Source organism: Peromyscus leucopus, chromosome 3 (assembly GCF_004664715.2).
Source record: "Peromyscus leucopus breed LL Stock chromosome 3, UCI_PerLeu_2.1, whole genome shotgun sequence".
NCBI lineage: Eukaryota > Metazoa > Chordata > Mammalia > Rodentia > Cricetidae > Peromyscus > Peromyscus leucopus.
In genome coordinates, this window is record NC_051065.1 from 133,547,838 (window position 1) to 133,561,988 (window position 14,151).

Consider the following 14,151-nt stretch of genomic DNA (forward strand, 5'->3'; position numbering starts at 1 on the left):
TTTTGCTTCAAAAGAGACTTAAATGGCCAAATATCTGAGTAGGACCTTGCTTCCCTCTTATTTTCTGTTCTATATGCAGTTTTGTCTCCATTTCCCAGCAGTCATCCAGGATGACTGTCAGAAGCTCCTGGAAATATCTATGTAAACAAGATGACTGTCAGAAGCTCCTGCAGATATCTATGTAAAATTGGAAGAATGATGAAAGCAGAGGTAGACACATTTATACTGATTTTGTCACTTTAATATATCTAGAAGTCTATAATGATCACAAAAATACCCCCACCCCAAATAGTATTTGAAACAATTATTCATCTGTTTGTGAGCTTGTAATTTGGTCAGATTTACCTAGGTTATTCTTTACTATAGTCACCAAGATTGGATCTGTTCAATTCATTGTTTTATTTAAATCCATTACAATTGAATAAATTTGAAATTCAAAAATCATAGCCACAATTTCCAGTGGTCAACAGCTTATGTCAGTGGCTGTCATATTGGATGGGGGGAGCATTTCTGTCATTGCAGGAAATGACATTGGGAATTTCTGCTGTAGAGTTGACTTTGGGCTGAGGGTTCCAAGATGGCTTCACTAACGCTATGAGTTCCTCATTTGTGATGGCTAATACAGCTGGGCTCACATTATCTTTCCTCCTGGACTTCTTCAAAGGCTGGTAGAAGTATTCCAAGAGTGTAAGAAAGGAGTATCATTATACCACATCCACTGTAGTATGCTGATGAAAGTAAACAGCCATTTAATGGAGCATGGTATCTCATCTGTTCATTTTCTCATCTGTAGTTGAGAAAAATAGAAGTCAGGTTTAATGCATTGAGGTGGAGGACAGCAAGAAAACCTCAAAGTTTACATTCTCAATAATAAGAAAATTATCAGCATGGATTTTAATGGGAGGGAATTAAAACTCAAAGTTAGGAAGAAATTATTGCATTGCTTAGTTTACAGAGTTCTATATCATATACCATATTAAATTAGCTATACTAAATATATTTTATAGAAATTGGTAAACAACAAGGCTCACTAAGAAAGGGTAAGATAAAAGAAAAAGTTATCTTAAAAACTTGAAAATTAACCTACACCCCCAAACTAGATTATTTTAGTAAAATTATGTTTTTAAGACATAGTTCAGAAAGTTTCCACAGAGTATCACAAGAAGTCAGGATGTGAGACTGAGTGTGGATGAACACACTCACCTGGGTTTCAGCTCTGACAAGTGCCCATCAGGCTACATGAGGTGAAGATTCATGGTTCATGATCACTGCCTTGGACGGAGGTTTCTCTAAGGTACTGTGCAGTCATGTTGCTAAGTGTTAGTCACAAACTAAGTAATAACTAGGTGGTAATAATGTGAATGATTCCTGCACTCTTTACTCTTTCCAACTTTGTAATGGAGGCAGCCTTTTTCATGAGTACTTATTTAGGACCCCAGTGTGTTAAAATGTCTCTCAGGAGCTGGAAAAACGGCTGGAAAACTTACTGCTCTTGCAAAGGACCTGACTTTGGTTTCCAGCATCCATACCTGGAAGCTCATGATCACCAGTAACTCCAGCTCCAGGTGATCTAACACACTTTTCAGGCTTCTGTGGGCACCTGCATGCATCTGATGCACATATAGAAAAACATGTATATAGACACAGAAGTAAAAATGAGTTTAAAAATTAAAATAAACACAGTGTTTTTCATTCTCAATCTGAGGCCATTTTGGGGGGAGGAGGGGACTTCTGGCCCTGTCATGCATAAAGGATGGACTTTATCTGATGATGGAAGCTACAGCATTAGGAAAAGCAGGCACTTCAATTGTGTACTGAAACTACAATTTTTCTTTCTATTGTTTAGGAACTTCACAAGACATCTGTCTTTTGGGGAGTGTTTCTTTAAATAACTTTCATTTTTTATAATAGTTTTATATTTATAGAAAAAATTGAAATAAGATACATAGACTTCAATACATTGAAGTTTAGAATGTTACTTGTGACCTAATTATCTATACTTGGAAATGGTCCTTGAGGTCTTGAGATTATATTGTACTCTTATTGTTGTCTGAAGTGTCCTATATACCCATAGATTGTCTATATGATCCAAATTGTTATTTATAATGAGACACCAAAATAATATTTAAATGTTGATAAGATGTTTATTTCTTCCTTCAATTTTGTCCATTTTTGTTTTGTGTGTTCATTATAACTTTTTAGTGGATTTATCCTTATATATATTATTAATGTTTTAGTATTACATGTATTATTGGATATAGCTAACCTAGACATGACTGTATAACATTTTAGTTGCATATAAACCATATATAATAAGTTATATATAATTATTTCTTCATTGTCTCTTGTAACTTTCTCAATTTCAGTATTATTTTCTCTATTTCAAATATTAGCATAGTTACTAAGCTCTTTGGGTTACTATTTGCATAAATTTATTTTTCTCCTTTTAGCCTATTTACATCATTGGATACAGTCTCTTGTAGATGGTTTATAATTAAATCTTGCTTTACTAAATGCATTATTCAAGCCCTGCCTTTAATTGGAGAGTTTAATCCATTTACATTTAATGTAATTACAGAGACACAAGTGCTTAACCCTACCAATTTCCCTTTATTTTCTGATGATGACATCCTTCTGGGGCCTCTATGATTTCATTCTTTTGTGTTAGACATATTAAGTAACATTTTTATTCCTGTTTCTCCTAGCATAGTTATTTTCTTAATGCTATGCCTGAACACCCAAATTAACATCTTAGAGTATAATAATCCAGTTCACATTGTTATCAATGCAGTATCAAGTATTATGAAAGCTGTGGCCCTATGTAACTTCATCTCTCTCTTTGTTTTTATTGTCACAAAATACAACTTCATTTCATGTGTTCATTGACATAGTCCCAGAATTATTATTTTATCAAATAATCTTTTAAATGCAGGCAAAAGTATTTTAAGCCTAAAACACTTCAATACTGATCTATTTTTCTGTCTTATTGTTGCTGTAAAGTGCACATGACAGATCCTTATAACTATTTAGGTGAATAGTTCAGTGGTATTAAACACATTCATTTGGTGCATTTCCCCCTACTATTCATCCTGTAACTTCTTTGATCCTGAAAACTGATATTAAATACCCATTAAACAGTATCTTGCTCCCCGTTCAGTACTTCCAAGTAACCGCTATTCTGTTTTCTGTTTTTCTTCCCCCAATAAATGTAGCCAGACTGTATTTAGCTTTTTGTGATTGGTTTATTTCACTTAGCACAATGTTTCCAAAGGTTTATCTGTGTGGTGTAGCATGAATTTTAAAGGTACTTACTAATAAAAACAAACCTGGAGCCAGGTATTGGGGTGAACGCTGGAAGATCAGAGAAGCAGAACAAGCCACAGCCACCTCATCTCACCAGTTCCTCAGCTGATTCTGTTTCTTCAGACTGGAAGCCTGTGTCCTCATTCAGAATGAATCTCAGCTGAACTGTGCTGCTCAAAAGCCTAAGAGCTTAACCAGCCAAAAGCTTCTAGTTTCTGGTCCTCATGCCTCATATATCTTTCTGCCTTCTGCCTTACTCCCTGGGATTAAAGATGTGAGTCACCATGCCTGGCTGTTTTCAGTGTGACCTTGAACTCACAGAGATCCAGAGGGATTTCTGACTGTGGAATGCTAGGATTAAAGGCATTTGCTACCACTGCCTATTCTCTATGTTTAATATTGTGCCTGTTCTCTTCTCTGACCCCAGATAAGTTTATTAGCATGCACAATATTTTGGGGAACACAATACCACCACAGTGTGGTATTCCTGGCAAGATGGCTTAGTAAGTAAAGGTGCTTGCCACCAAACCTGGTGATATGAATTCAATCACTGGGACCATCATGGTGAGAGGAGAGAACTGACTCCTACAGTTTGTCCTTTGTCCTCTACATGTGCACCATGGCATGCATGTACATGCACACACACACACACACACACACACACACACACACACACACACACACACAAGTTTATCTATGTGGTAGCCTATGTCAAAATTCCCTTTATTTTCCATGTAGAGTCATATCTTACTGTATGTATGCACTGTAGTTTGACAATACATTCATTTGATAATTGACATTTGTATAGCTTCCACATTTTAGCTATGAACAATGCTGCTGTGAACAAAGATGCACACAGACACACATAGATCTCTTTGAGTTTCTGCTTTCAGTGTTTGGGGGTTAAATCCAGAAGGAGAATTGCAGGATCACATAGCAATTTAGCTTTTGAAATTATTTATTTATTTATTGCATATAAGCATGGGCCACATGTATGTGTGTGCATGTTCATGTGTATGGGTGCAGGTGCACATCTGTGTGTGGAGGGCAGAGTAAAACTGGGGTGTTGTATCTTAAGAGTATTTCAATATTTTGCTGAGATAAGGTCTCGCTGTCCTCAAACTTCATCATGGAGGAGGTTCCAGGCATCTGTCTGCCTTTCTCTCCCACTCATTGCTGCTGGGGGTATGGACACACAACACCACACTCAGCTTTTCATGTGGGTTCTGGAGATATGAACTTAGATATTCATGTTTGCAAAGCAAGATGACTGAGCTGTGTACTCAACCTAGTTAAGTCTGTGTTTTTCTTTTTTTCTCATTTTTGCAAAACTACATATTGTTTCCACAGCAACAAAAATTACTGGCAGATCCAATTTCATGAAGTTTTTGCCTAGTGTGTTCTTCTGAGAGTTTATAGTTTACAATTTTATGTTTGGATCTTGCATATATTTAAAGTTATTTTTGCGTATGGTACTAGATCCTTCTGATTCTTTGCATGTAAATATCCAGTAATTTCAGCATTGTTGTTTGAGAAGACTGCCTTTACCACTGAATGGAATTGACAAGTTCATCAAAAAATGGACTGGCCATATATAGGAGGATTTATTTCATGGATATTAATTATATCCACCAGTTATATGACTGTCTTTATGTCAGTGCCACAGTTTTGATTTTTGTAGCTTTGTAGTAAGCTTGGAAATTAAAAAGTGCAAGTTTACATTTTTGTTCTTTTCAAGAACAGACACGCAGTTGACTATTGTGTTGTATTTCATACTGCTTGGTTAGATTTGTTTGCTCTTCTTTTTCTGGTGGAGCTTTCAGGGTTTTCTAATGCGAGATACCTTATCTTTGATCACAGATGTCTCTCTTTTTCTATTGAATGTATCTCCTTTTCTTGCTTAATTGCTCCAATTACAACACTCAGTACAGAGTTGAATAGTACATTCTTGCCCTTTTCCTGGTCTTTGAAATTTTATTTTATTTTTCACATTTGTGTGTGTGTGTGTGTGTGTGTGTGTGTGTGTCTGTGTCTGTGTGTGTGAGAGAGAGAGAGAGAGAGAGAGAGAGAGGGAAAGAGAGGACAGCTTATGCAAGTCGATTTTCTTTTTCCATCGTTTGGGTTCCAGAGATTGAACTCTGGCTGTCAGGCTTGGCAGCAAGCTCCTTTCCTAGCTGAGCCCTCTTGCTGGTCCCTTGTTCTGGATTTTGACAGAAAGTTTTAAGTCTTTTTCCATGGAGAGTGATGTTTAGTGGATTTCATAGCTATGGATTTTAGCCCACTAAGGAAGTTTCTAATCTGCATCTTTTGATTGGAGAGAGTTTAATACATTTATATCAGAGTATTTACTGATAAGAAAGAACTCTGGTCATTTTGTGGTTATTTTCTGTTTACTTTATTGATTTTACATTCTTGGTTTTCTGTGTTGCTGTCTTCTCTTATGCTTAGTCAACTATTTTTGCTGTGATGCATTAAAAATCTCTTCTAGTTTCTTTTGGTGTACATTTTATACCTATTTTCATTGTATTTACAAGGAGATTTATGCTTAATATCTTGGAATTATGATTTTATAACAGCTTAACACTCTCTCTTTCTCTCTCTCACACACACACACACACACATACATTTTCACCTTTTACTCTTCATCACCACCCCTTTCATTTGCTGATACGGCAAGATCTCATCTTCATACATAGTGATCCAAATACACCGACTAATAATTGATTTTTAACCAGTAATGTTTTTTTAAAAGTTACTATTTATTTTATATGCATTGGTGTTTTGCCTGCATGTATGTCTGTGTGAGGGTGTTGGGTCTTCTGCAACTGGAGTTACAGACAGTTGTGAGCCACCATGTGACTGTTAGGAATTGAACCCGGGTCCTCTGGAAGAACAGACAGTGCTTTTAACCACTGAGCCACCTCTCTAGGCCCTCATTAGTTTCTTAAATCATATAAAAATCAAAATGTTACAAGACAAGGTTGTAATATTCTGCTCCTAGCTCCTATTCTTGTCCGTGTAAGTCTGTTTTGCCCTTTCCTCCAGGCCTATAGCCACTTCCTTCTCTGCCTCTCACTCCCCACTATTTCATCTTAGTATTTTCTGTTTCCATGTCCTGCCTGCCGAAATCTCTCTTTAAATTCTTCTACTGAACTTTGGACATTGATTGTTTTACTTTTTTAGCTGTAGAATTTAAAATTCAGATCTTCTTTGAATCCATCCTTCCATGTTGCTCAATGTTCTTCTATTTTCCTCAAGGCCTTGGGCATCTTTGACACAGGCTTTTAAGGGCTTTATTACGTGGATTTGCCCTGAGGCCCTTCTCCAAGAGCACTTGCTGTTGATTAGTTTCCTTTGAGTGGGAGAGTCTCTGTGGTTTGTTATCATACATCATTTAAAAAAGCCAGGTATTTAAATAATAACATTCTGGAGTAACAGTGGCCTCTCTTCAACTATGGCAGATTTTTTTTTTTTTTTTTTTTTTGCTTTGCTTTGTTTTTTATTGCCTGCGACGAAAAGAAAGGCTTTTCACCTTCCAGGCAAATACTCCATCAGTGAGCTATCTCCCTAACTATTGTAGGTAAAGCCTGATGTATAATTAAAGGCCTTCCTTCCCTTTTTTTTTTTTTTTATAACTCTCAGTTTTATCTCATTTCATTTTTGACACATAGTCCTACTTTCAGCCTAGTTTGGCCTCAACACAATCTTTCTGCATCGTGAGGCTGGGGTTACACATGGCACCCACCATGCCCAGCTTCCTCTCTCCCTCCCTCCTTCTTTCCTTCCTTCCTCACTCTTCCCCTCCCTCCCTTTCTTTTTTCCTTCCTTGCAGAAGACTCTCTATATATATATATTTGGTTTTTCGAGACAAGGTTTCTCTGTGTAGCTTTGCGCCTCTCCTGGGACTCACTTGGTAGTCCAGGCTGGCCTCGAACTCACAGAGATCCGCCTGCCTCTGCCTCCCGAGTGCTGGGATTAAAGGCGTGTGCCGCCGCCGCCGCCGCCGCCGCCGCCGCCGCCGCCGCCGCCGCCGCCGCCGCCGCCACCACCACCACCACCCAGCCTATATTTTGAATTTTATAAAGTAGCAACTTTAACCATCACATTTTCTTGCCTCCAGGTTGTGCTTGGTTTTGTTGTTGAAGTATTATCATAGTTTGTTTTGTGCCTTTTGGAACCTGTTTTAAAGTGTGTGTTCTCTGTTGTGTCTGACATCTTTGTAGTTAGCGTAGAGGTCAACTATAATTTGACCAATTTCTTTAAACTCCTAGAACCTAAGTAAATAAATAAATCCTTCTCAGTCTTTATTGAGTCTCTGTGCATGGCAAAACATGCCTTCATCTGGATCTCCATCCCACCTTCACCTTTATGCCAACCTTGTAGAGTCTGAAAGGCAGTCGGAGATGGGTACTTCCAATAAACTCTCGGCTTCTCTCACTGTGAATTTAAATTGGGCATTTGTGTGTTTTTCTAGATCCCTAAGAATTAATGGAAAAATTTCCAGGTGCTTATTCTTTAATTTACAGATTCTTTCTTTAGTCAATGTTTATGCACGTGAGTCTGTGTGAGGGGCGTGGCTACACAAGTATGGGAACTGGAGGCCAGAAGAGTTGATTCACTGTAGCTAGAGTAATGAGCGGCTGTGAGCCACCATGTGGGTGCTGGAAACCAAACCCAGATCCTCTGCAAGAGCAACCAGTGCTCTGAACCATGGCGTACCTCTCCAGCCCCAAGGCCCTCACTCTTTAAGCTGTGACATTCCCTAACTTTGTCGTGGTTCCCCCTCCCCCCAACCCCTTTCATTCTCTCCTACAGTCAGACTGGAGGTGAGCAGATCCAGAGAGGAAGTCAAAGGCCTGGAGAGAGAATTAGAAGATCTTTGTACCAAGGCTGGTCTGGAATGAGGCTCTGGGTGTGGTTCATAGTCACTTCTGGAGGAGGCAGGGTTCTTCACAGTGAGGACACCAGGATAAGAGCTCCCCTTTGCTTTGCCTGAGGATGCACTGTCAATGAGAAAAACTGGTGTAGGCTTAGGGAAGCAGATCTCAATAAGATGTAAAATGAAAAGTGAATATTCAGTGTCCAGAGAAGCAGAGTAGAGTAGGATGGACCTGGTGTGTATCTGGGGACAGCACAGTGTGCTATGTCACTGCAGTGTCATGGGATGGGCTTGACAGAGATGGAGACATTTGCTCAAGATCTGAAGGATGTGTGGGAGTCAGAAAAGTGGACATGGGGGCCAAAAGAACCATTTTTGGAAGAAGGGGTTGGCTGATCAAAGATTCCAAGGATGAAGCATGCCCGGGTGCCCAGGGGACAGAAAGGAGGCCATGGGCTTGATCTGTGAGGATAGAGGGACACAACGAAAGTTAACATCAGAGAGACAGACAGCTGTGGAGAAGTCAGCAATAGGGCCTTTCAGGTTATTTTAAAGGCTAGGGCTTCTGCTCTGAGATTAGAAGCCCCCACAGAGTTTAGAGCAGAATGACATCAGCATCCCAGAGGCCAGGGTGTTGGGAAGAGAATGTAAGGGGTGAGGGTTCCTAGAAACCAGGAGCTGCGTAGAAGGCATGTGTGGTAATCCACGATAAAGATGACAGCAGGAACTTGGACTGGAGAGGAAGTAGGAAAAGAATGTAAGTGACTGGACTTGGGATGTAGTTTGAAGATAGGTCTAATAGGCCTTCTTAATTGACTTAATTGACATACACACGAGAGAGAGAGAGAGAGAGAGAGAGAGAGAGAGAGAGAGAGAGAGAGAGAGAGAGAGGAGAATAAGGAGGTGTTAAGTATGATTCAATTAACACCTGAAAGGTAGGCTTATTATTAACCAAGAGAAAGAGAAATACAGAGTATAAGACATGTAGGGGAAGATTAGGAACTCTGTTTTTGAGATAGCAAATTTGAGATCTTTATTAGCTACTCAGAGCGATGTTTAGCAGGCAATTGGACACTTGCAGCTGGAGTTTGGGAAGGATTGTCGGATGGAGTTATAAACCTGGGAACCATTAGCATTCAGATAACATTTAAAGCTTCGAGAACGGATGAGACCATTACCAGGGATGAAGGGAGCACTAAGTAGGGAGCCTGGGTTACTGCAGCCCAGGGGTCTCCTGGAGGCACGAGACGAAGGTTTCAAATAGAAAGCATGGAGGATGTGTGAGAAGTCACTGGAAAAGAGTATGTGGATGGCAGTCACTGAGTGCCCTGATACTGTTGATGAGAGAGATCAGACTGGAGATGGAGCTGGGTTTAGCTGCATGGAGGTTTTTACTGAAGTGGTGGGGCAAACATCTGCCTCTGATGGGCATGGAAGGACACTGGAGGACAGAAACCGCAGAAGGCAGAGACAGCCATTTGAAAACTGTGAAGAGGAGCAGAGTGTGGGGATGATGTGGCTAAGGAGCTGTGTCAAACACACAGCTGGGGACTGATTTGGGAGAAGCGCCCATCACTCTTTCCCAGTGGGGAGGTGAACCACAGAAGCTGCTAGTGCTGCAGGCAGGGCAGCCGTGGGAGACTGTGGAAGTTTCCTTTGATGGAGTCCAAGCGGGGGGGAAAAAAAGTCACCCGGGGGAATGTGGACAAAAGAGAAGATGCTGAGGAGGTTTCAGCAGAAGAGAGGGTGTGCCACCATTGTCTATAAGACAGAACAGGGGACAGTGTAAGAAGCAACAGAGCAGTTGCTCCCAGTGTTAATGACTTTCTGGGATGGAGCCATCATGCATTTTAGTGAGACCCTGTTGGCTCATGTAAGTAACTGATGTAGTTTTCAGTGACTAAATATAGAGGCTTTCATATGTTTATATAAATGACCAAACAAAACAATCTGAATTCCTTGTTTTAATGAAGCAAATAAAGATTAAAGAAACAAAACCAATGACCATTTACACGGCAGATGTTTTAATTTTTAAATGTCCAGTTTGATGATTTTGAAGGCGTACAAGCCTGGGTCTGCCTGCTCTGCAGGCAACACTCTGTAAGATTATCTAGTCAGGCATGTCGAGCACAGGAGAAGGTTCAAGAACAATGATGATATTTAACAAATGAAAAGGAGTTTTGACAGTAAACTCAAAGGTCTGACGTTTTGGGTTTGGGCATTAGCAAGGTTTAAGGTGTGAACATGATCATGGCTGGGATAAACAATGATAATGAATTAACTGATATCAAGAGGAAATCCTTCTAAGAGCTGAACTTAAGAATTCCAGGCCACATCCAAAGACTTGGGACCCCAGCAGTAGGGAGACAGAGGCAAGTGGACCACTGTGAGTTTGGGGCCAGCTTGGTCTACATAGCTAGTTCTAGGCCAGTTACGGATATGCAGTAAGATGCCCATCTGAAAAAGAAAAATCCCTACATGAATATGGGAAAGAAATTTGTAGGGAAGAGTGGTTGTTGATAGGAGCGGGAGGGAACTGAGATACGGTGAGAGGTGAGAGTAATGAAAGGCATTACATACACACATAAATTGATAAAGAAAAAAAATCTAAGTAATAATAGAAAATCTTAGCTTTCTTGATAGAAAAATTATAATACATGGCAGGTGTTCACCAATTCTCTCAATAAATATGATCATGACTAGACATGTGGGTTGTACACATATTTAAGTTTTAAATCAATTGCAGATGTTCTTAGCTTTCAAATTCATTCATGAGCATTTCCTAGCTGTCATTCTTTAGAAAACATCTTGAAAGTATAATTTTGACTACAACAAGCAATTAAGACAAGATGTGCACCTATGTTTGATTCAAACCATATATTAAAATTAATCATTCTTTCATTATTTTGTATATGGAATTTTACATGGTGAATATTCCAAGGTGAAAATATGATAGGGAAACAATGAAAGAATAGAGACAAAATAACTAAAAAAGACTGATTTTGATCTGGTTCCCCTATGTCCTTCATACTCTGCTATCTTCCATAAGAAAGATATCTTGTTTATGTGATAGAATTAGAAATTAAAAACTTACAAGTAGTTAATCAATAATGCATATGCTCATGGCATTGGTCAGATAATACTGTTTCCTAGAGGGTACCACTTTTCTTCATTGAGGGGAACACTGGAGAGTTGAATGTTAATTGCTCCCACAAATACAGTTTTGCTCTTCACAATAAGCATTAAGACATGGCCTTGGAGCTCCAAGACTTCATCATACACCACCTGAAAATGGAAAGAGAAGGAACATATAAATCAGATATGATTGAATGCATCTTTCTTTTCAATACTGATTTGTAACATGAATCTTAAAAGGTCTTATTGCTGTGGGATGTCTTTTTTTTTTTTTTTTTTTTGGTTTTTCGAGACAGGGTTTCTCTGTGTAGCTTTGCGCCTTTCCTGGAACTCACTTGGTAGCCCAGGCTGGCCTCGAACTCACAGAGATCCACCTGCCTCTGCCTCCCGAGTGCTGGGATTAAAGGCGTGCACCACCACCGCCTGGCCCGTGGGATGTCTTTCTGTACACCGTGAATATGTATTGCTCTGATTAGTTGATAAATAAAATGTTGATTGGCCAGTAGCCAGATAGGAAGTATAGGTGGGGCAAGCAGACCAAGAGAATTATGGAAAGAAGAAGGCTGAGTCAGGAGTTGCCAGCCAGACACAGAGGAAGCAAGATGGCAAGGCAGAACTGTGAAAAGGTACCAAGTCACATGGCTAAACATAAATGAGAATTATGGGTTAATTTAAGTGTAAGAACTAGTCAGTAATAAGCCTGTGCTAATGGCCAAGAAGTTATAATTAATATAAGCCTCTATGTATTTACTTGGGGGACGTGAATGTGAGAGATTTATTTCAACCACTGCCTGGCTGGGACACAGGAAAACTCCAACTACATCTTATAATTAAAAAAACAAAAGACAAAAACCTGGAGCCAGATATTGGAGTGAAAGCTGAAAGATCAGAGAAGCAGAACAAGCCACAACCAACCTCACCTCACCAACTCCTCAGTCGATCCTGTTTCCACGAATCCTCAGACTGAAAGCCTCTGAGTCTCAGTTGAACTCCACCCAGCCATGTCACTCCCTGGGATTAAAGGTGTGTGTGCTTCCCAAGCAAGGACATGAGATCTCAAGTGTTGGGATTAAAGCTGTTTGGAACTGTTCCCAGTGTGGCCTTGAACTCACAGAGATCCAGATGGATCTCTGCCTCTCGCTTGATGGGATTAAGAGTGTGTGTCATCACTGTCTGGCCTCTATGTCTAATCTAGTGGCTGGCTCTGTCCTCTGATTCCCAGATAAGTTTTATTGGGGTACACAATATATCACCATGCTGATTTGAATTTTAAAAATGATGCTAATATCCGATACCCTGGAGACAATAGGTTTATGTGAAAATATTTTGTTTCCAATGTTAACCCTGAAGAGCCTAGGTCTAATACTATAATGGACTACTTCTCCAAGAATCTTAACAGTTACTGATTCCATTAAAATTTCCCCCTCCAAATTCAGTGATTCTGTCAATTATTCACTAGGAATACAGTCAAATACTCTCTGTCTTTAACTACCCTTGAATCTATTGACTGCCACAGGAGCTTGGGTACCACACAGTGCTACAGGTCTGTGGGGAAAGACAGGCCAGCTCATATGTTTTTCTTGTGCTGCTTGAACAGAGAAGGTAATATTTCCTTGCACATGTGATGGAATCATTTTCTGATTACTTCTTTTACTTAAAACTGCATGACTTTTGATTATGAAAAATATGTTTATTCAATCAATACTTATGATACAAACAAAAACAAAAAAGAAAGGAAAAAATCTGCCTTTCTACCATAGAGAGATAATCACAGTTAACATTTTGATGTTCTTCTGGTTTTATATATGCAATTACTTGTTTTTCTTTTTAAAGATATGACTTGTATTATATGTATAAATAAATGGTTGTTCATGTGATTTAATTTTTTCCCAATGAGGTCTATTCAACTTTGCTTTCTAATATTCAGGACATTACAGTCATGACAATTATAGACTTGTTGAGGTCAAGAGACATTGGAAGTGGGGTATAGATGAAGATGTTAGTTATGAGACGTGAAAGGAATGGAGGCCTTGAGTGGAAAGCCAACACGGTTGTCAGGGAAACATGTTAGAACACATTGAAAAGAAGGAGTTTCACACAGTGCTACAGGTTTGCTATTTACAGCCACATTTTAAGGCAGAAGGAAGGGTTCTCTGTATATGTAAATTAGGGGGCAGCTTGAGAGGAAAGTCCCCAGACAGCTGGGTGGCCTCCTCTGTGCTTGGGGATTGGGTTTCTGAGCAATTGCAAGGTGTTGGCATCCCTTTATCATGCCTGGTGTCATCATTGGTTGAGACCCCAAAGGTAATCCATTGCCGAGCATGTGTTTGCCCGTGATTTCTTTCCTGATATTGAATAAACAGAAGTTATCAATGACATTTAGTTCAAGACCAACCTGTTCTCTGCCTTAGACAAAAATTTACTTAGCAAGTAAAAGCTGACTCAGTCTCAGAACATGGCATGCAACGTTATCCAGTCTCCCTGTCCAGCTACTTCATCCTGTTGAATCTTACTTCAGTTCCACATGGAAAATAATCTTCAAATTTCTAGTATTTCTGTTCGAAGTATCCCAAGCCAGGCCTGGGATAATGAAAGATTTTAGAGAATGCTTCAAACATTCCCAAATTCACTCCCTGTAACTCATGTTCTTTCACTGTAGCTGGATGCTCAGTGCCCAGAAATCCATCCAGAACATCAGGGAAAGCGCCCCTCCCCCCATTCCTTCCACAGTGGCCACCTTCAACTTTCTGACTTGTTCTCCACTTTCCTACTTTCCTTCCTGTAACGTGTCAACAATGAATTCCTCATCTGTGAGTCCTACAGACAAAACAGAT

At 39.6% G+C, this 14,151-nt stretch overlaps 1 protein-coding gene and 1 long non-coding RNA gene across 4 annotated transcripts in view; both read right to left on the reverse strand.

Annotated features, from left to right (window-relative positions):
* Positions 1 to 384: 384 nt before the first annotated feature.
* On the reverse strand, positions 385 to 3,350 carry LOC119087553. Its single transcript, XR_005091017.1, has 2 exons — positions 3,313 to 3,350; positions 385 to 787 (listed from the first exon to the last, which is right to left on the reverse strand). It is a non-coding gene; the product is annotated as an uncharacterized LOC119087553 (long non-coding RNA).
* A 6,781-nt stretch (positions 3,351 to 10,131) lies between these two features.
* Pik3c2g (phosphatidylinositol-4-phosphate 3-kinase catalytic subunit type 2 gamma) overlaps positions 10,132 to 14,151 on the reverse strand; it is a 347,375-nt gene continuing 343,355 nt past the window's right edge. For all 3 annotated transcript variants that reach the window (XM_037204039.1, XM_037204040.1, XM_028872205.2), the window contains one exon: positions 10,132 to 11,467. In XM_037204039.1, the coding sequence (XP_037059934.1) occupies positions 11,315 to 11,467 (153 nt within the window). In that variant the 3' untranslated portion in view covers positions 10,132 to 11,314. The remainder of the gene's footprint in view (positions 11,468 to 14,151) is intronic.